This window comes from Lepidochelys kempii, chromosome 2, assembly GCF_965140265.1.
Source record: "Lepidochelys kempii isolate rLepKem1 chromosome 2, rLepKem1.hap2, whole genome shotgun sequence".
Taxonomy (NCBI): Eukaryota; Metazoa; Chordata; order Testudines; family Cheloniidae; genus Lepidochelys; species Lepidochelys kempii.
Window position 1 is genome coordinate 66,640,517 of NC_133257.1, and position 23,532 is coordinate 66,664,048.

General features: G+C 40.9%; 1 protein-coding gene across 2 annotated transcripts in view; it reads left to right on the top strand.

The window, feature by feature from the left end:
* The window catches only part of TOX (thymocyte selection associated high mobility group box), a 277,868-nt gene that overhangs the window by 236,927 nt on the left and 17,409 nt on the right, over positions 1–23,532 (top strand). For both annotated transcript variants that reach the window (XM_073331081.1, XM_073331082.1), the window contains one exon: positions 8,793–8,873. In XM_073331081.1, coding sequence (XP_073187182.1) covers positions 8,793–8,873 — 81 coding nt within the window. The remainder of the gene's footprint in view (positions 1–8,792; positions 8,874–23,532) is intronic.

A 23,532-nucleotide genomic window follows, 5' to 3' on the forward strand; every position in this document is an offset into this window, starting at 1 on the left:
TTTGAAAAAGATCACAAAATTATTGAAATATATCCTCAGATTTATGGGTAGCATACAATTATTGAGGGTTTTAATCTTTTTTGTTTATTGTGTAAACGAGAATAAGAAGTAGAGACAAATCTGTTTGTATATTCTGCCACTGTGAATTAGAAAACAAAATATATTCAGAAACAGCCACAAGAAAAACTACTTCACTGTTGAGACTTGAATGGCTGATAAGAAAGAGGGAGTGTTTTCCTCCATTTGCTATCAGTAGAGCTTAAACTGCTTCCTCCTTCCTCCCTATTTATAACAGCAAAAAGGCTGTTATCGTTGGTTTTACCCCTTTTCTGTTAGTGAAACCCATGTTTTACTGGCAAATTTCTGTAATAAAACCGCTTTTTCCCTTGAAAGTGCTAGATAAACACATGAGGCATTTAAAACAACTATTCCAGTTTGTTTTAGTTGGTTGGATCCCTCTTCCCATTGCTTTCTGCTCTTTTTCTCTTCCTCTGAGAACAGCTGGGCTTAATGAACTGGAACACAAGTAGGTCAATAAAATATATACATGTATGTTGTTAAGGTATCAAAATGCTACACGTGATTAAGCAGTCTAACAGTTTCTGCAAGGGCCAAATCTTGCTCGCATTGAGGTGCATAGTTTTGTTACTAACTTCAGAAGGGGGCAGTATCAGACCTCAACGTTGCAGTTCATTTTTTCACAAAATTTCTTACAGATCAAACCCATCCCTCTCACACAAAGCTGCCAGGGTAAACACGATTTCCAGCCTGGGACTGGGAAGATTGAATTCACCCCCAAGCCACATACATCAGAATAGTAACTGCTGCACACCCTCTATAAGGCCACTTAGTCAATATATTCATGGATCTACTGGCCTCCCTTCCAGCCCAACCTTTTCTTTTCTGAAGCCTCACTAAAGTGCTAAAGTGGTGGAGAGGGTAGCCCTCCACAGGGGTGAATTTCAAATGTCCAAGTGGTGCATACAACAGACACTACTACTAAATAAATCCTACATGTACCTGTGGGGCCAGGATTGTCTCTTGTTATGTGTTTGTAGTATGCCCAGCCCAATGGAACCTAGGCTTCTAAGTGCAACTGTAGTATAAATAATAATCACAATTTCCTCCTCATCCTTCCCTCACCCTCCGTTCTCTAGACTAAAAGTCCATGGGAGTCAGGCACTAAATCATTTGTGTACTCAGCGAGACTTAATCAGACTAATTGTAGTCCATTTGGGTTTAGATCCAGTTTTGCAGAGTACAGCTGAGTACAAGAAATTACCACGTAAATCACACATTTAATGTTTGTGTTTGTGGGTGCTGGTGTTATCCAAAACTTGCATTTGATCTAAAAAAACCCAAAATCTCACCTTATAAACTGCAAGCTCATGAGGTCAAATTGAGCCCTGGTGTCAGTGGCTACAGCTCCAGTGAAATCAATTGAGTTGAACCTGGTTAATACTAGAGCTGAATTTGGCTTGTGACCTTAACTTTGCCTGCCAGAAAGAATGAATTCTTTTCTCCAAGCTTCTAATATATCATCAGTGTCATTTTCATACTATGTCATCTAAGAGACTGCTGAACTGTAGAGCTAGCCCTCAGCCTCTCTCAGTTACAGTTTGTACCTAGATTAAAAGTCAAATAGTGGCATATTTCACTATCCATTAACCAGCTCTGTGGATTGTTTATATGACAGCTACATTTTAGTGGGATTCAGAGTTCTGGGTGCTGCTTCTACTGCAAAATTAAAGGATTAAAACTGGACACTGGCCTCCCGCTTTGGCAAACGTTCAGCTTTCTCTGAGCCTGAAGGAACCCATTCAGCCGTGCCTGGGGATGGAGATTTGGAGGTTGGATTCAACTCTGGAGAGCAGCACAGTAATATTTTTCCAGAGATTGTAAGCTCACTCTTTGGAAGAGGTACTTCCATGGGTAACATCACTTCATCCATCACTCAAAGAACTCTGAGATGGTGGCATTGCTCCTAGAATTACGACTTTCACAGAGAGCATTTATTTCTTTTTTTTAGATGTATGGAATACGTCTGTCATAGTTTTCAGGCTTCCTGCCTAGCCATCACCTCTCTTAGGTGGAGACCTACATCTCTGTCTCTCCAGACCAGGCTTGCAGTCCCTCTGTACTTCATTGTGATTTCCCCAGCAGGTCTGATCAGGGTTCAGCTTCTGTGGTTAACCTTTCTTCAGAGGTTTCAACAGTGAACACTAGGTACCAACCAGCCTTTAGAATATAAAATAAATTTATTCTGAGGGTAAAAGCATTACAGAAAAAATATAAATAAAACAGTTACAGGTTCTAAGAACACTGAATGTACCAGGAATTGCTCTCAGTCTTGTAGGCCAAAGAATGTCCAGTATTCCAGCAGGATTGGGGTACCCCTTTGGACAGATTGTACTGTTCATTTGCTCACTCAGGGTACATCTGCACTGCAATGTAAGCCCAGGGCTAGTGAGACTTGAGTCTGCTGACCCATGTTAGGGAACCCTGGGCTTCAGTGTCTATATTGTATTTTAACCCTATGTTAACATTTTTCTCACCTGTGTTCGAACCTAGGGCTCTGGTGTCCACACTGCATTGTGCAAGTATGCTTTTGACTGGGCCAAGGTCGTCTTGGTAATCAGCCTGCTGAGAGGAGACACTTTAGACTGGGCCTCCCAATTGCTGGAAGGCTATAGCCCAGTGCTGTCACACTGGGATTTCTTTCTCCAATCAATGTCAACCATGTTCAATGATCCACACTGAGCTTGAATGGCTGAGGGACTCCAGCAGGGGCAAGGCACGGTGGCCTCGTATGCAACGCGCTTCCACCGCCTTACCACAGATGCAGAGTTGAATGAAGCCCTGAAGATGTAGCAGTTCCAGTGGGGCTTGTGGGCATAAATCAAAGACAAATTGGCCTATGTAGATGTTTACCAGCCTAGACATCCCTGTGGACCTCACTATCCATGTAGATAATCAGCTCTGAGAACGAAGAGAGGAGAAAAGAGGTCCCCTGCAGCCCACCCTACCTGCGTACCATGACCTCCGAATTTTGTATATTGCCCATCGAACCCATGCAAACCAATCTGGCTTGTCAGTGCCTCCCATCTGAAGAAAAGGAATGGCACCATCAGCACCACCTGTGCTTCTACTGTGGTGAACCTGGCCATGCCATCTTGGCCAGCCCAGTACGAACACCAAGGGGTTTGGGGAAACAAACCGGTCCAGGCACCGAGCCTCAGCCTTGAAAGAAGAGAACTTCCCCACACCCTAGTCCTCTCTGAGATGTACCCAAAGCCCCATCCAGGGGCTTTTCATTGGCAGGTTCCTATCCATCTATGTATCTTGGGGAAGGCCTGATGGATTCCCCTCCAACAGGCCCTCATTGATTGGAGAGCAGTAGACAAGTTTATGAATGCCTCTACAGCTCAGACCCTACAGGTTTCCTTGCTAGTGCAATTTTCCCCTGATCCTTGGAATCTCCTGACTGACCCTTCATGATGCCCTCATTCCCTGGTGAGAGCAGGTCACTCTCCTGTCAGAATTCTGCCAACGCTCCTAGTATAGTGATCAGGGCAGTCCTCTCCCAAAGGCACGGACCCAAACAAATACTGCACCCCATCGCCTACCTCACAAGGAAGTTTACTCCTGCTAAGTGGTATTTGAGCAAATACAAGATATTTGACAAGGAGCTCCTGGCAATTCAGACTGCCTTCGAGAGTGGCAACACTACTTGGAAGGGCCCATCATCTGGTCCAAATGTTTACCGATCGCAAGAACCTGGAGTAACTGTGTGAGGCCAGCACCCTAAAGCAACAACAGTTTCAGTAGGCCCTATTCTTCTCCCAGTTAAACTTTACTTGACCTACCACCCTGGAATCAGAAATGTGAAGGCCAACGTCTTGTCCTAAAGATATAGCTCTGACCCGCAAGGCCCCAGTCCATAGTCTGAAGTCCCATCATTTTTAAATGCAACCCCTTGGGGCGGGGGGTGGCGGTGATGTCATGACCCATGGCTCTCAAACCTTGGATAGCAGGGTTCATGGAAGCCGCTGCACTCCAACCCTCCCCCTGGCAGCCTGCTGACAGTTGCTTACCTGAGACCCACAAAGGTCCAGCCCAGTGTGAGGATCTGCTCTTGAGGTCCAATTGGCAGAGTCCCAAGAGCGTCAGATCGTCCCACTGGCCCTACTTAAGCCAGGAGCAGAAATAGGAAGCTGTCGGAACAACTGGGTTTCACCCAGTCAATTTATATTTAATTATCACATTAATTAAAAAAACAAGTTGGAAATGGCCAGGTTCTATAAAAATGTGCTGCCATCCAAGCTGCTTGTTTACCAGTGCTTACTTGTTTCAGAGGCGAACATAAGCCTCATCAGTGGTTTTGGAGGTGTTAAAAGTAAAAGTAAATCTTGGCAACATAAGGTTATAACCAAGCTACAATGTTTGTTGCTCTTAAACAAGAGAACAGAAATCTCCCTCTCAGACTGAGGACAATTTTAATGTATTTCTGTGTTTCGGAATTCCTTACCATCTTAACTGTGATGCACAAAACAGTTTAAACCATTGTCACGGGTACAATTCAGTGATGATATGAGCTTTTTGCCTTTTTAAAATGTCTATAAGGCATCAAGTCTACTCAATGTATTACAAAGATGTATTTAAGCTTGAGGGCTAGAAGTTCTGGCAGCGACTGAAACAGAATGGGAAGGGCACTTGGCTTGCTTATACCTGTTGCACATACCGCTAAAACTGCTAGTGCCACCCACCTAGTCTCCCCATCTGCTTAAATTCCATGTACGAGCCCAGGCCAAAACCCAGGGTACCAGCTACCAGTGTCATCTATGACAGGTTTCAGAGTAGCAGCCATGCTGGTCTGTATCCGTAAAAAGAACAGGAGTACTTGTGGCACCTTAGAGACTAACAAATTTATTTGAGCATAAGCTTTCTTGAGCTACAGCTCACTTCATCGGATGCGTACATTCTCAACTGGAAAAATGTCCTACACACTAAATCTTATCATTACTGATGATACCAGCCAACTCCCAGTCTACCTGTCCACCCCAACCCCATTGTGTTGCAGCTATCAGCAATCAATATTTCAACAGCCAATGTCAGTGGGATAGACTGACAATATCCCGCAATATGCTGGACAAACCTTATGAAATTAAGATAAACTTTTGAATTAAGTTAAACAATATTGAATTAGGATTAATACATTTGGGATCCATTGTATTAAAAATATAATTGTGTTTGTGTTATTGTATGTAACTTCTCTAGTAGGAGGGGGTTGCTGCTCTAATTCCGCTGGTTATCAGCCTTTAAAGCCATCTCCCTGGCAAGGCTCACATATACAAATTCAAACTGGATTATCCAGGGACCAACAAAGAAAGGACTTTTGGATAAATAGCCTGGTTTAAACAGACTCAGGGCCTTCTTGCTGATCCACCAAATGGACAAGGGCAGCTGGGGGAGGATTGGAAGAACTGGGCCTACTGAGGCCCCATAAGGCTGTGTGCTTGTTCCGAGATGAAGCTGGGATGAACGTGAAATCACAACGAGGTTTCCTTGGGTGAGGTGTTGTAGGACTGCTCTTGCCAAAGCCCACGTTAGGGTCAGGGTGATCTCTGGTAAGCTTATTAGCATGCGTGTAGGTTCTTTTATTGTTTTTAATATGTTTTCTCTCTTCTGCTTTTACTTTAAGAACAAAATTGGCTTGCATAAAAAGAGCTGTGCGGTAAGTATAACTATGGGCACTCACACTGTTAGCCATCTCTGAAGGGAAAGCAAGCCAGCCTGGTCAGACAGACTGTCTTTTGCAGAGGCTAATACAATGAAGGCAGGGAACTGTGCCTGGAAATACCCTGGTCAGAAGGGAATGAGAAATGGGTCTCCACCCAAGAAAGGCAACAGCTGGCGAGTGAGAAGCTTGAGAACGGGTGCCCTTGGCAGGAACACTCAGGGGAAATACTGGTGCAGTTTTTCCTGTCAGGATCACCCACCCACTAACAAATAGCGTAAATATTAGGATTCTTGAAGAAGACCCAAAAATAATAATAATAATAAGAGCCCAAGCCATCATGCCCAAGCCCCATAACAAATACCCATTGCACCATAGAACTGCACTACATGCAAATCAGCTGGAATGGGATTTCCGCAAAAAAACATTGAGAAAGATACAAAAAAACAGAATGAGAAACCCAACCATGTAAATCTGCCTCTGAATAATATTAAAAGTGTTGTGTGCCATAGTACTCATAGTGACATCCTATATCAGGGTCAGTTTAAAAAAATAGTGCTAATTGGGGTTTATACTGCAATTACCAGGTTGAGAGAATGCCTAAGAAAAGTAGGTATGAAAAATGATGTGTATGGTTAATGCTGAATATTATGGCTGGATAGGTGGGAAATAATTAAATGAAGACTATATAATTAAGTGCATATGCAATAGTGATGTTTGGGTACAAGCCAGAACTCTTGTTAGGTTTATGCTATAAAATGAGATTACTTTGTTGTATACCACAATTTGGAAAGGGAAAGGAGGAAATCCAGCTCTTTGAGAAACTTTTCCATATGCTTTGACTATAAATGCACAGTAGGCCTGCTTAAAATTTTGATATTAGAGAAACAAGGTGGGTGAAGTAATATCTTTTATTGGACCAACTTCTGTTGGTGAGAGAGAGAAGCTTTCAAGCTCTTCTTCCGATCTGGGAAAGGAGAAGAGTTCTGTATGGCTCAGAAGTTGACTCTGTATGGACAGCAGTTGGTCCAAAAACGATATTTGCTCACCCATCTTGTCTTTCTAATATCCTGGGACCAAAATGGCTACAACTACACTGCATAAAATTTTGATACTCATGTAATGCAAAATAAGACTTCTGATCAGCTGAATCAGGACTACAATATCAGGAAAAAAAACCTATGTGATCTTTTAAATGTCTTGTCTCTATGTATGTGATGTTATTACGCTCAGTTGTGGTTTTAAAATCTGGATAGCAAAACGATGCAGCTGTATTCAAAAGTACAATATAATTTGAATTCATCTTTGTTCTGTAAGTCAAGTTAATTCGTTTTAGCACCTGGGAACAGATTGTCAACTAATTCTCATTTTGTTTTCTGAAAAAAACAATAAATTTGCCCTATAACTGCAAACAATCACAATTTAAAAAGTAACTTATTCCCAGTTCTTTGAAAAACAATATGAGCTCAGCCTATACCATATATTTATCCTAATCTGAAGAAATTACAAGAATGCACACACACAGTTGCACAGCTAAAAACAATCTTTTTTCCTCTCTGTGTAGATTTTTACAATTTTGGTATCCTAGGACTCCTCTTTTTCCATCATGATTTTATGCTTCCCAAAATCTTTAATCCTTTAGGCAACCTCTGAGTTTTCCCAACCTAGATCAGAGGATTGTTCTTTCTCTGAAAGCAAAGCTTCACTGAAATAAAAGATATTTCACAAGAATATTCTTTCTATAAATGATGTAGCACCAGATCCTTCCAGCCCAGTACTGTTGCTCTGTTTTTGTATTTTGGAATTGTATTGTCCAGTGTATGTGCAGTTTGCAGCTTCCATGTGTTCTCCATTATGAGAATACTCTGGCTTTACTGTAGAATAAGAGGATCAAAAGAGATCAATTTAAAATTTCATAAAGTTTACCTTACTGTAAAGGAAATGTGTGTGTGTGTTTGTCCTACACACCTGCAGAATTTATGAGGACATCTCAAATTTGTTTTAAGTTGCTTTTACCATCCGCTGCACTTTGAGTGCATAGTCCAACTAATCAGAGACTGGGTGCCGGTTTAGCAACAGTGCAAGGCTCTTTTAGGTTGTCAGCATGTACATTGGCAAGAAATTAGCCTCTATGGAGCTTGCCTCCACAGCTGGGAGGGTTGTGTACCCCTGTACAGGTGCTAGCTTTCCAAGTATCTATCTATATTTTTAATGCTCCAATTATAATTTTGTCTGGGTGTCCTGCCAATCCCTGCAAATAACCTTCAGTTCTGAAGTCTGGGGAAATTTGAACTGGATCTTTTAACTCTTTAAGCTATTGTGTTAGTTACACTGTAGGCAGAACAGTGGATTGAGAGGAATATACAAGAAAAGGTACACTCTCTTGAAGAACTCAGCAGAACTTTGCAGGTCAAGATTGGAACAGTGATTTACACTAACTTCTTTTCATGGCTCCTTAGCTTCTCGTTTCTGCACAGAGCTTGCCTCTGATTTGCCTCTGACCTCCTTTGGACTGGGCTTCTCTGACTGTCCAACAGTTTACCTAATAATGGAAAAAAGTCTCCCAGTCATGCTGAAGGACACTGATATCTCCCCAAGCCCTCCCTGTCCTCTGCATCTCATTTCTTCCTTTTTTCTTCCCAACTCAGCAGTCCTGGACCCACCGACTCTCCTATTTTCCAGAGAAGTTCAGCTGGTCTGCCAGATGGGAGACACAATGAAGAGCACCCCCACTGGTCCAGTTTGGAACTATACTCCGAATTTAACATCCCTTTGACAACTGAAGCTATCATGCCAATAGAAATGTCCTCAGTTCAGTCAAACATATCAGGATCACTCTGTAGGCAAAGGAGCTCTTTTACTGTGAGCAATATTTTTTAAAATGCTTGGTGTTTTACTTACTCTTTCTCTCCTAAAAAAACCTGGAGAAATAGGAATGGTTGTTTAATTAGAAGGATGTTCTGAAGATCCATGAAACAGATGAAATTGCAATGAAATGAATTGGAATTGCATATAGACACAGATTCATTTACTAATGATCTTTGTTCTTTTGTAGGTATACAAAAAGAAAACTGAAGCTGCTAAGAAGGAATATTTGAAGCAGTTAGCTGCATACAGAGCAAGCCTTGTATCCAAGGTAACACATATATATATTGTGATAGATTGTAAACCATTTTCAGCATTTGTATGGTGCTCAGCACCATGGTATCTAGTGTAAATATTGTTGTTCATTGCCACCTTATACCTATCATATCCATGGTCTGCTCTAGCGCTCAATACAAAGTTATCTCTCAACATAGGCATACCGCAGCCTATCCATTCCTACTCATAGAACATCTGCAGGCGGGATAATAATCACAGTGGAGCAAATGAGAAACCCAGTGGTCATCAGTAAAAGGATCACATTTGCCAGCAGGGGCCACAGCACTGCGCAATTACCAGTCATACTCTTTTCTGAATATAGGAGGAAACTGTGATATCACACATAAAATGCCTCATTTTTAATGCAGGCACTGTACAGCAATGATCATGCTCAGTATCACAATTCAGACATTCCCATGGTAAGCTGAACTTTCTTTGTGCATGCCTCAGATGAAGTAGACAAACACAGTATAGGACATAGTATGAATCACTCGCTTTGGAACAGGATGTCACAGGACCCACTGTACACAGTTAACAGCAACTTTTGATATTGATTTATAGAGCCATTCATAATGCCCAGGATTTCACAACTGATATAATATAAACCACTGTTTTAAAACCCACAGACAAAGGTAAGATTACTGCAACATGCAGACTTGAAACATCAAAGGGGCAATTTGCAGAATCGTATTGTTGATGTTCATTTTGGTGTCTATTTCACAGAATCCAAAGTGTTGATGAGGTCAAGTTTAGAAGCACGTGACTGTCCAGTGGTTTGTGAGTAAAGGTTAGGAGTGAGATGGCAATGCTTGAAGCTTATACAGATGTGACTGAGCAGCACTTTTTGTTACTTTCACGACATATTTACCATCTCTTTAGGGACATTTCAAAACAAAGATTTAATGGATAATTAACACTCGGGTCTTTCATACAGCTTTCCACGTGATCTTACCACTTCTTCAGGTGTTTCAGTATATGACCCCTGTGAGATCAAACCTCATGTAGTTTGTGTTGGTAGACAAACTCTGAGACATGAGTGTAACCTTATTCATAGCTTTCCTGTGTTGTCTTATATACTTGAAATCTAGCATCATATATGCCAGGATATTTATAAAAAGCATGTACAAATGCCTGTCATTCCTCTTCTACACTTGATGAGTGTACAATTCCAGAGATAGTCTCTATGTTTAGAATAGACTCTTTCAAGCCATTGGAACTGCCCAGGGTTCCACTGAACATGACTGTCAATTTATTTGTAAGATTTTACTGAGTGGTAAAATAAGACCAACACACTCATTTTAATGTAAATTACGAAGTCAGCTTTTCACTTGTAATAATGAATTAGGTATCGTTACTGTGCCCATTATACACTGTTTATAGGAAACACTAAACTGTTTTATTTTGATAAGATAATACGTGTAAAACTGAGAATTTTACTCTGATTTTTTTTTTCAGGGCAAAAATAGCTGCATAGCATTCTTTGAGGAAGGTTCATTTAGAGAAAATTCAATTAAAGAAATATTGGTGTCTGAGGCTCTAATTCAGTGTAGGAAAGCACTTGGACAGATGTTTAAGCCCATCCCTAGTCAAGAAAGCACTTAATTATGTGCTTGTGTCCCATTGGCCTTAGTGGGACTTAAGCATCTGCTTAACTTTAAGCATTTAGGTGTGATGGGACTTTAAATAAGCATGTAATTACAAACTGGATAGGTGATATATTAAGATTCGCCATGTGAATTCCATCTATTTGAAACAGAATATAAACTCTCTGTGTTAAAATCTATTCTATTTTACACATACAAAAACTACATTAAAACAATGTTATTACGGTTGCAAAGGCAAGCACGCAAGAGTTAGGAAATGCCAGAAGTCTGGCTTCACCTCCGGAGGAAGCATGCTTCACTGTTCTGTGGGGATGATAACTGCTCAGTCACGTCACATGTAGGAGCCTGAAAAATTTGCCCCCCAAAAATCAGTTGAGGCAAACACCTGGCTTGTAAAATGTCAACCCACAAGATTTAAGTTTAGCCAAGTAATAAGCAACTGAAAGCAAGGTCTTATAATTGGACATGTCAGGCAACTTTAACAATAGGCTGTGTCATCAGCCTTGCCTGTAATATTTTTTTAAATAGGGTTAACACCCGGTAAGGTGAACATCTGATTGTATGGATTTAATGTCATAGCTATGCATTAATCTCCATTAAACTCTATCAATGTATTTGCTAGATGTTTTCTCAACATTTTTCTTTTATTTTTATAAAAATTGAAATTAATAGGGCTATAGTCAAGCCTGTTCATTTGTGTGGAAATCAATATGTAAAATCAAAATCACATTACAAAGCATTATGTGTAATGCTATGCAGATTGCCATATTGTTTATAATACTGACTAAGCCTTTGCATTCTAAACAAGTGTCTTTACATTTGTCCTTAGTTGCAACTTTTAGTACTGTTCAGGCTCAGAAATGCAACCTACAGTATATAGCAATTTGTATAACATTACTTAAAATGCTGTGATTGCAATTTGACTTTTTAAAAAACAAGCACTTTTTATCGCTTACCCTGGCTTTTTTGTGTATGCTGGCTGGCAGTAGGATTTTTGCTTTATATGTTAAATATTTATTTATATATACATATATAAATATTTTCTGTAGGCATACTTAACAACTATGGCTTGTATCTATCCTCAAGTAGGAAAAAAGGTAATTTTTCAAAGCTATGATGGCATAGCTAGGTCAGATTTGTGCCCTCACATAGCATCATTATCAACCACATTTGACACTCTTAGAGTGTTAGAAATAATGCAAATTTTTTGAAGATAATGAACGTGGGACAACATTGTCCCTTTGATTGTATGGCAGGCTCAGACCGCCCCTAACAGAACTCCCAGCCACCGTCTGGAATTACTTTTCAGAAGTACTTAGTCCATGCAGACATTTTGGAAGTTTTAAAGATTAGTTTAGGCTATTTTCAGGGGATACCGTTATAAAACAGTAATAGTGGCTTTCTCCTCATAAGGAGCAAGCCTAAAATGCAGCTCTGTCTGAAGCATTAACATTTTTTTTAAGCTGCTAAACTCCTACAGGATCACTAGCACTGTTGCCTTAGCAGAAAAATATAATAAGCAGTTACATTAATTTGCAGCTTCCTTTTTTATCCATTAAACATCAGTTTTCCCCTACCTAGGAAAATCGTAATGTAAGGCTATAAACAGTAGATATTTCAGGTTTCTGTGACACACTATCTTTGCTTTTGTGATTATTGTGATATCAAAAATGTTTGAGGAACCATATAACAAAAACCATATATTACTATTGAAACCATGCATGTAGCTGTATATCCTATATCAGACTTACCTGTTGACTGACTGGGTATTTTCAGAGTTGTTTATGTATGTATTTTTCACAAACCAGTTGTCATGTCCCTTCAAGGATCCACAAACTGTCAGAGAAGAAATTTCTAATCCTAAAAACATTGTTTGAAGCAAAAATGTCCAGTAAATGCAGATAGCCAAAGAATAATCTCACTCAACCTCTTCACCTATAGAGCCACAAATCCTAAAGACCTAAGGAAATTTCTAAGCAATTATTAAAACTGTTAGGCATAACTTCATTGTGAGAACTCACTTGTATTACAGTTCAGCCTAACCTTTAATACACTGAATCCACCATCCTTTTCTAGTTCAGAGGTCTCATTGTGGTGGCAGTCCATAAAGTTAACAACATCATCCAAAACATACATGAACTAAAGGCGAAGCGTAAAGGATAGATAGTGCATTGCACCTCTGTGAGGGTGAATGGGGGGGAGGTGGTAGTGAGGTGTCATGGCCATGGCAGAACTGAGTCAGTCAATGACTAAGGAGACCAAATGCTGCACCTTCTTAAGGGCAGTGCAATAATTGCTCTGCCAAGGAGTTCCAGGTGGCAGCTTGCCTTCCGTATGCATATTCCTTTTGATGCTTCTGCTGGAAGTCTATCACTTAATGTTACAATTTACCATTACACAATATGTTTCAACTTAAATTAACTTGAAATAATTACATCAAACAGTAAAACAAGAATTTAAGTTAGTTTCCATTTCACTAGAATTTTTAATATACAGTAGTAAGAATCCTATTCTCATCATTTCCCACCAAGTGTTGGCACTAGAAAGTTCTACATTTACTAAAACATGCAGTAACAAAATAGAAACAGATTCTCAGCTGGTGTATATTGGCATAGCTGCTTTAAAGCCAAGGGAGCTGTGCTGATTTACACCAGCTAAGGATCTCTCACAGACTTTAAATAGCGAGAGATGGACAGAGATAGTGAAATTCAGATTACGTTCAGACTAAAGTTTGAGGCCAAATATATGTGAGGCTTCCCTTTCAGCGGTGCCAAGACTTAGAGATGTTCTCACAAGACTGAAGCCCAAAATGGCAGAAATTTTGAGATCACATTAGTTTGACATATTTTTGATTTTGAGAAGGCTCTTGTTTGTTTCTAAAGTGATTGGGATTGAATGGTTGGTATAAGGTTATTAGAAATGCATTTTTAGAGCCTCCCTATGCCTCTCAATTGGGGAATAATGACACTGGTATCAAATTAAAGTCACATGTCCTTCAGCATATTTATTCAAGCTACATTCACAAAACATCCATCTCTACCTACATGGCCTTAACGAATCCATAATAATCCCCCATAGATGATAACAAAATGTATCTTTAGATTTTAAAATGTTCTCCTCAGGAACCACATTGACTAACCATATATGACAACCAATAGCTGGCCCATCTTGTACTCAAGTATCAATGATGTGTCTAAAGACTTTTGAACCTGCCACATGTGGTACAATAAATTTGTATAATATATGTGATTTGGAATTAATAAAATAAGAAACCTCATGTATTGATAACCTTCATCCAAAACCTATAACTTTTTTGATGTTCTGAAAGGTTCACATAAAAGTTTTGCTCTTCCAGATTTTACAGTGCTGATCCAAACAGAACCCAAACTCTGAGGTCCTGATTCTCATTGACACTAAGGCTGTGTTACACCATTCTGGCAGAGTAAAGGGAAAGTAGGAGTATATTTACACCCATTTATAAACCGTTTACATTGCTAGAGTAGTATAAAGTAGCATTAGTGTTAATGAGAATCAGACCCTGACCCTGTAGATCTTCGATCACTTATTTTATAGATGCTGGTGATGGCCAAAGGTACCAGAAACATTTATGTATGAACATTCAGCAATTCCGCAAGTTTATTATTCAAAGTCGATTGTGTGGTGAAGTCTAATTGCTCACATTAATAAAGAAATATTTCTGATGATACTGGCCCTAGCTAGGCTAGATACCACTCAATTTACAGTACTCCATTCAGAAGGTTTAGGACCCTTTAGACATTTTCCTCATACCACAAAACACCAGATCTGTTACTGTTAATGCTGCTGATTGTGAAAAAGAACTGTTCTAAAATTAAAAATAAACGTTCTGATCCAGCAGGACACCATTGATTCTTGGTGAGTGTATTGGCCACATTTTGGGGTATTTTGTGTCTGCTATCTGAATAAATGTAATAAAAAATACAGCATATAATTTTAGTTTAAGATAAAATTCCTTTGTCCCTGATTGTGAACAGAAATGTGGCTCTGCAAATGTGTCTTCATCATTGACAGTTTTCTTAAAAGGTCATTGGCAATTTTGCCAGTCATCACACAGAGATCTCGGAATTACCACAGTGTTTCTCTGCATGTAGAATGATGGTGGTAACTGTGTGGGTATCTCTTGGAAAAAGTTGAGATTTTTTATCATGTTTGAGTTTTGAGTTTTTAATAATGTTACTGTAAAAGTATTTATTAATTTAATTCAAATATATATAATTTGGTCATTTAAAATGTTGCAAATAACAACAAATATGTTCCACAGTTTTTTTCAGCAACTGGGTGAGTGTGTGTGTGTGTGTGTGTGTGTGATGCATGCCCATGTGATTGTGTATGGCAGCTTTTCCAACATACTATCTGCAGAAACAAGGCTTGAAAGGGCAAAAAAAATAATAATGTGTAATTAATTTTAAATTTTCTACTTACACTTCTAAGGAAGCACAAGTGAGAACCATCACTCATCAGCTGAAACTGATCTCAGCTTCACTTGACCAGTTCCTGTTTTGCTTTCTTGGAAACAAAGATGGAAAATCAACTCATTATTAGTAGAATAAAAGTTTTGGCCCATTGAAGTTAACAGGAAACTTTCTATTAACTTCAGTGGGCTCTGGATCAGACCTGTAGAATACTGCCATATGAAAAACTTACCCTTGCTTTATTTTAAGTCACTCAGAAAAGCCACCAATAGCCAGAAAGCAGAAACAACTCAGAATGAGAATAAAAACTCTGACTTACATATTTCAGTTGCTGGTTGCCTACTAAGATTTACAAGTGATAGTTTCAAAAACCAGCTACAGATTTGAGGAGCCATAGTCTATACTAATTCAAACTGAAGAAGAAAATCCTAACCCTAATGAATCTATCAGATTGCCTGGTGGATGTCACCTGAGTGACAGCTAGTATCTGTGGGACCATTGTATTGATCAGAATATCTATTGTTAGCTGAGTTTCTGGCCATTGGGAGCTGGACTCAGGGAGGACTCTACGGTGGAACAAATTCTAGTATGACCTTTCCTCTGATGGGATCCCCTCCTTTGCCTATCTGGTTTGTTGGCATAGCCTGTCTCCATCCACCTCACATTCATGGTGTGACTCTCTGAATAAGGATCAGCAGGGAGGAGGTCAGTGTACTGCACTGTGAGGTCAGGTCTGGGGCGGGTAGGAACCATCATGTTTCTCAGAGTAGTTCTGTGTGAGGAGACAAGGTGTGCTGATGGTTGGCTTTAGGTTAGAGGCAGGCATGAGGAGTTGTGGCACTGAACAGTGGAGCTTGGAATGTGAAAGGGAAGCCACGCTTTTCTCAAGAGCAGGAGAGGAGAGCAGCAGGATTGGTGAGGGACATGTGGGGAAAGATAAAGGGACTGAGGGTCTATTATCTAAATTATCTCTCTCATTTATAAAGTGCCTCAAACTGTGTATCAACAAATCACCAATATATTCAGTAAAATAAGAATGGCAAAAGTGGGCTATACTCTCATACTCCTGGTATTTGGTTGCTTATACTTAAAAGTGTTTATTATTTTATTTGCTTCTTTTCCTTTCTCACTCCCCTGCTCTTCCTTTCTTTCTACATGGCCCATTTTCTTCCCTTTCTCTTTGTTCCTCTGGGCTTTTGTTCTAGGTGTGACATACCAGGGTACAATCCAGGCTCATGTGTAGCTGGGTCACCCCTGCCCTCTAACCTGGTGTACCCTTTACAATGGCTTCCGTCTCACAAACAGCCTCCAGTGTGTAAGTCAGTCACTCCCAGCTATGCCTATTTGTGTGCTTTAGCCAGCCAGCCACACCTTAGCTCTTGCCAGCCTTAAAGTTTACCACAGGGTGACCCCAATACACTCCCAGTCTCAGATTTTCCCCCAGCCCTCTTCTGGACAGTACAGATATACTGAGTCTGTAATTCCTTTAAGGAACTTGTTGCCCCAAATGGAGTCACCCAATACTTCAACTTGAACACCCTGGATTAGAAAAAGGCACTTTATTAACTACAGAGAGATAGATTTTAAGTGAGTACAAGTAATGAAGCATAAAAATCAGAAGTGGTTACAAGAACAAGAACAATAAGCCACTCATTAATGCCTAACTTAAACTATATTAGATTCAAGCAAAGTTTCTCATCTCATGCCCCAGCAGCATTACAGACCAAACTCTCAGATCAGGACCCCTCCCCCAAGTCCAATCAAATCCAAGCTTCCTTTGTCTCTTCAGGTACAGTGAATATGATGGATGTGAGGGGGGATGCCGTGGGGTGTTTGTCCCTCCTTTTTATAGTTTCAGCCCCCTTCTTGAAAAACATGTCCAGCTAGATATCAGGAGACAAAGAGTGTATGTGGAAGGATGTTCCCTGCGGTTGTTTTCACTTGTTTAAACTTCCTTTGTCTTCCCTTCCTGCTTGATGGTTCTGTTTACTGCTTAAAGAAAAATTAAGCAGAGCACACATCTCTTTGTTTAGGACAGACCTGTTTGCCAGCCTCTGTTTGAGCAGAGCTGTGGGTTATGAAACATGTGTTAATAACACCATACAGGGGAATCTTATAACTTCACATACAATGTTGCCACACTTACTTTATCAGGACAATAGTGACCAGAAAACTATGAGTTTTAGATATTCAAGGCATTTTTGAACAAAGATTATGACAATAACATGTAAGGTGTGAATATGGGGGTAGGGGAAGGTGTTCTGTCATAGTAGGCTCTTGTGAAAAGGCTGAGTTTTGCATTGAGCCCAGAAGACAGGCATACATCTTTTCGGATGGTGTTCCATATCTTCAGACTTGACACAAAAACTGCTTCCCTCCATGTTCTGATAGGTTTACTCTGCATGCAGCAGTGTTGGAGGCTTACATATGGAGAGGCAATTCCTAAGATATCCTGGTCTTAGCCTATTAAGATTTTAAAAGATTAGGACCAGGACTTCGAATTAAACTCAATTGTGAGCAGGAGGCACTGGAAGGCATAGGCACTGGTGTGAAAAACTAATGTACTAATCTGCAATCCAGTAAAGTACTGGTGAATGTGTATGTGCTCCATACCTGATAGACTGTATATGAGATTCTATCATCCTCTAGCAACTAATCTACAGAGCCTTTAAGTCCTACCACTCCTAGATCTAAAACAGATTCTCCTTTAGCTCAGGTGGTAGAGAGCTGTGTAGGGAGCAGAAGGTCTAGAATTGTACACCTGTAGCATCAGGCATAAAAATTAGCTGGTGACTATGGTCATAAATTTATGTTGGTACCTTAGTGCTGAACCCTGGGGATGAATATATTTGTCTTCCATGTTTTTCTATGCTCTAAAGTCTAATTAAACAAGTGAATAGGGATCTTTAATATGTTTTCCTGTACTATTTTCCTTAGATAAGCAGAATGACTTTTCCAATGGCAGATTGGCTAACACCTTTTGGTCTGCAAAGTTATGCCTGATACCTGAACAGCTGGTGGCTCTGTCAACCAGTCAGATCCCCTCTTTCATTCTTCATATTTTATCAGTAACATGTAGTGATGTAGTGTCCTTATGTAGGAACAGATTCTGCTGTCAGTTACACAGGTACAACTCCAGTTGAAAATCAGTGCAGTCAATTAAATCAGTGCAAGCACTATGTGTGCCTGGGAGGGCAGAATATGGCCTGTGCTGTATACTCACATCTTTGCATGTAATAGATAATAAAGGCATATATGCAAAGCCTGTAACATTTTTGGCATCACCTATCTCATTAGCTCCAGTGCTGCTTACAAAAGAAAAGGTTTCTTCCCTAACCTTAGGAAAGGCTGAAAGCGTAGTATGCTGGGGAATTATACTTAGTGGGTTTGTTTATCCAGATTCCCAATAACTGATAATATGTATGTCTTTTACAATAATATTGGACACTTTGGGACTTCAAATCACATATGATTTAAAGCATTCTTAGTCACTGTAAAATACTTGCTTAGTCTGGGGCTGCAGTGTTGAGAATGGCATCAGAATATTGTGAAAAATATATAGCAGAATTACTGCTGGCTTGAGACAATCAGAGCAAATCCTTTTTGATCAACTGGCAGACACTCTTCTGGGAAGTAAAAAAAAGTGATATTCATCCCCAGCATCAGACCATGCAACTGTAACTGAAATGGGAGTTGCACCTGCTTATTTGATCCACAGGATCTAGTATCCTGTAAATTAATTTATTATAATGGGCCAAATTCATCCTTTATATAAGTGCATTAAAAGCAGTGGAGTTACACCAGTAATGAATTTGGCTCAGTATGTCTCCTTATTTAAATCATAGAATCATAGAATATCAGGGTTGGAAGGGACCCCAGAAGGTCATCTAGTCCAACCCCCTGCTCGAAGCAGGACCAATTCCCAGTTAAATCATCCCAGCCAGGGCTTTGTCAAGCCTGACCTTAAAAACCTCTAAGGAAGGAGATTCTACCACCTCCCTAGGTAACGCATTCCAGTGTTTCACCACCCTCTTAGTGAAAAAGTTTTTCCTAATATCCAATCTAAACCTCCCCCACTGCAACTTGAGACCATTACTCCTCGTTCTGTCATCTGCTACCATTGAGAACAGTCTAGAGCCATCCTCTTTGGAACCCCCTTTCAGGTAGTTGAAAGCAGCTATCAAATCCCCCCTCATTCTTCTCTTCTGCAGGCTAAACAATCCCAGCTCCCTCAGCCTCTCCTCATAACTCATGTGTTCCAGTCCCCTAATCATTTTTGTTGCCCTTCGCTGGACTCTCTCCAATTTATCCACATCCTTCTTGAAGTGTGGGGCCCAAAACTGGACACAGTACTCCAGATGAGGCCTCACCAATGTCGAATAGAGGGGAACAATCACGTCCCTCGATCTGCTCGCTATGCCCCTACTTATACATCCCAAAATGCCATTGGCCTTCTTGGCAACAAGGGCACACTGCTGACTCATATCCAGCTTCTCGTCCACTGTCACCCCTAGGTCCTTTTCCGCAGAACTGCTGCCTAGCCATTCGGTCCCTAGTCTGTAGCTGTGCATTGGGTTCTTCCGTCCTAAGTGCAGGACCCTGCACTTATCCTTATTGAACCTCATCAGATTCCTTTTGGCCCAATCTTCCAATTGGTCTAGGTCCTTCTGTATCCTATCCCTCCCCTCCAGCATATCTACCACTCCTCCCAGTTTAGTATCATCCGCAAATTTGCTGAGAGTGCAATCCACACCATCCTCCAGATCATTTATGAAGATATTGAATAAAACCGGCCCCAGGACCGACCCTTGGGGCACTCCACTTGATACCGGCTGCCAACTAGACATGGAGCCATTGATCACTACCCGTTGAGCCCGACAATCTAGCCAGCTTTCTACCCACCTTATAGTGCATTCATCCAGCCCATACTTCCTTAACTTGCTGACAAGAATACTATGGGAGACCGTGTCAAAAGCTTTGCTAAAGTCAAGAAACAATACATCCACTGCTTTCCCTTCATCCACAGAACCAGTAATCTCATCATAAAAGGCGATTAGATTAGTCAGGCATGACCTTCCCTTGGTGAATCCATGCTGGCTGTTCCTGATCACTTTCCTCTCATGCAAGTGCTTCAGGATTGATTCTTTGAGGACCTGCTCCATGATAAAGAGGAGTATGACAGAATCTTTGGCTGTATATACACAGAAAAATATCATAATGGAAAAATCCTTAGAAGGGTGGAATCCAAAAGAGCTATTTGACCGCTATTCTTCAAGAGGGGTTATTCAGTCTATCTGACCTCAGAAACACTGGGAGAAATCCTGTCCTTGCTCTAAGGAAATACAGGAGAGCAGTGAGGAGGGCCAGGGAGGGTGACCATAGTTCCGTAGCCTGAAAACAGGACACACGGGGCTGGCCCAAGCCACCTGGCATCGCCGCTCGTCCCCTGCACCCCCGCAAATGTTCCTCTGCACCCCCAATTGAGGCAAGTAGCAGAGATTGGAGCGAGGAAGGGGGGAGAGGAATGGGTTGGGCTGGGATCTGGGCAGCAAAGCAGGATGTGAGAGTGCAAATGTGAATACTTTTGGGCTTGGAGCCAGGAGGTGAAGCTATTGGATTATGATCCAGTTAGCAGTGTGATGCCCCTTTGGGGGTTGGGATAGCAGAGGGGCAGGAAGGAGGCTCTGGGTAGTGGGGGGGAATCGAGGAGACTCCAGAGAGCAGCCCTGAGGAGGTGTGGGAAGGCTGGGATGCAGGTCCATTTTAGACTTTGTTATTGGAGGGGGCGATTCCCAGCCAGTGAGGGGAGGGGAGAGAGGAGCAAGCGATGTGGGACCAGGAGGAGGTCACTCCCAGACAACGGTGCAAAATTCAGGTGAGGCAGGTGTCCCCCACCGCCCTACCTAAATGGCATCTCTGCCAGGATGTGGCAGAAGCAGGCAACTGGAGGCAGACTGGGGAGGGAAAGAAGCCGGTTGGGTTGTGGGGAGGCCTGGAAAGGGCTCCGGGGACCAGCCCTGAAGGACGATGGGTGGCGAGGATATGAAGCCAGGGTGGGAGCTGTGGAGACCGCTTGGGAGGCTGTGGCAGGGGTGGGGGACTATGCCACACTCGGTGCTTCAGCACAAGCCAGTGCTGTGGAACCCAGTCAGGCATTTATCAGTCGGGTTGCCCGGTAGGACCTGGTTCTCGCGAGTTGCGGCTCCATGGCCTGGACAGAGAAGAGTTTGAATTAGGGCCTTGACTGCACTGCCCTCTAATTGGGTTGCAGAGTGAGCACATGTTACCCTATTGCTCCCTTATTGGAGGGACAGGCTCCTGTCTCCCTTCCCACAATGTTGCCACTCACATACCCCAACATTCTTCCGTACATACGCCCCACTTTGTTTTCAAAACTGGGCATTTGTCCTGTTTGCTCTTGCCAACTCATTTGGCAAAAGCAAACAGGACAAATGCCCAGTTTTGCCAAAAAAGTCAGGACATCAGGGACAGGGCTTAAAAAAGTCTGTCCCAGCCAAAATGGGACATATGGTCACCCTATCAAGGAAACATCCTGACAACACAGGGGGCTGGAAAATATGTAGCCTGAGAAGACCTTATTGTTTTTCCAAAAGAGACACAGCATTACTCCTTCTAGTATGTGAGGAACACAGTATATTCACCAGGAGGGCCCTGTCCAGGCCCTTCAGTCAGCAGAGCCTTTTGGATCTATGAGGCTTTGACAGGCCTGTTAGCCAGTCCTCACTACTTTTGCTATCCTGCCCTGCTGCTATGCATGTGCTGTTGGTAAAACTGGGAAGGATTTTGCATAAGCTATGAGGTATCATGTTGCATTTTGTATATGTGTGCATTTGTCTGTATCTTAATCTGTATATGTGGGTGTGTGTAGTGCATATTGTACATGGAGAGAGAGAGAGATTTGCATTCCTTTTTCATTTTTATTTCATTTTCCTTAGTTTACTGGAGAAAATAAGTTTTGCTGCCTCGGTACTGCAACTTGGCTTGGGAAAATGAAGTTATAATCTTTTTCATTGTATAGCATCACAGATAATGAACCAGTTTCTGTAATGTGCATATTAGTTGATTGTTGGTGATGGCACATACATCAGAAAGCATACAAATAGACTTTCACAGACTCAGCTGATGCTGAAAGTAACATGAAACTTATTTTGACTTGTAAACTAAATAAACATGACATGGCATTGGTAGGATAATGGTATGTATGTGTCTTCCAGCCTGTGTTTTGACACAGTGACTTCTTTTTCCAGAGGAACATTTACCATTTTTTCCAGCATGTTTCACCTTTCACTCATTATAAATACTGTACAACCTTTCCTTAACTGCTAAGTTATTATTCAGGTACCCACACATAAGCACTGGGTGGTTAATCTTTAACTCTTTTTGGCATTTACTTGAACACGTCTAGTTTACAACTCAATTGGAAGTTCTAAGAAACTGAGTGCATGGGGAACAGAACAAATTTAATAGAAATTCAGAGTAACAACTTATAAACATTGGAACTATTTATTATTGAAAATATTTAATAATAACTCCTTCAAGAAACAAAGACAAACTCCTCAATTATTTTGAAAAGGTCTATTTATTTTCTAAGTTAGTTTATTTTGGTGCTGTATTATTCAGGGCCAATTGAGATAATTTTCTTGTTTGCATGTTATCACACATAGGCCAAATAGTACTATCAGTTTTTAAGCAGAACTCCTTCATTGGATTCATTGAGGGGGTTCTGCTTAAAAATTAATTATTCAATATGCCTATAATATTTTCAAACTCAGAAACTACAAAACACAGTTGATGTGGACATGGATATAATCCTAACACAGAATATTTAAAAAATACACTGGAATTTTAGTTTGATTCAGTGACACAACCGTAGTGCCCAGTCCTGCCACCCTTCATGATAATACCTGCCTCTTATCTAGTGCTTTCATCAGTAGATATCAAAGCGCTTTACTAATGAGGTCAGTATCATTATCCCCATTTTACAGATGTGCAAATTGAGGCACTGAGCAGGGAAGTGCCTAAGGTCACCCAGCAGGTCACTGGCAGAGCCAGGAATGGAAACAGAACCCAGTCTCCTGAGTCCCAGTCCAGTGCTCTATTCACTTATTGCCTTATTACCTCTCACAAATAATCCTTCTTCACATGAGTGGTCCTATTGAATTTAAGGGGACTAATAACAGAAGTAATGACTGCTTATGTGAGTAAGGTTTGCAGATTTGGATCCATGTTTTCATTTGCTGAGTAGCTTACCATGTCAGTAACATCACTTCCAAGTTTTGCAATATCAAAGTGTCAAGTCAGGAAGCAGAGGGGTTGTATTTACAGGAGTGAAGAAAAATCTGTGTGGTGTGTAAGAGTTAACTTTATTTCTATTTATTTAAGAGTAATAACCAGTCTCCACTGTAAGGACATTTTAAGTAGCATCTCCATGACTGATGTATGCTGCTGAAATGAGTGCTGTCATAAATGAATTTTTCATATAACAAGCAGAGAACATGGGTATTTGTTATAGAACAAAATTCTCCAGTATTCTACGGGAAAGTTACTGCTGCACTGTGCTTCAGACTATTATTGCAGA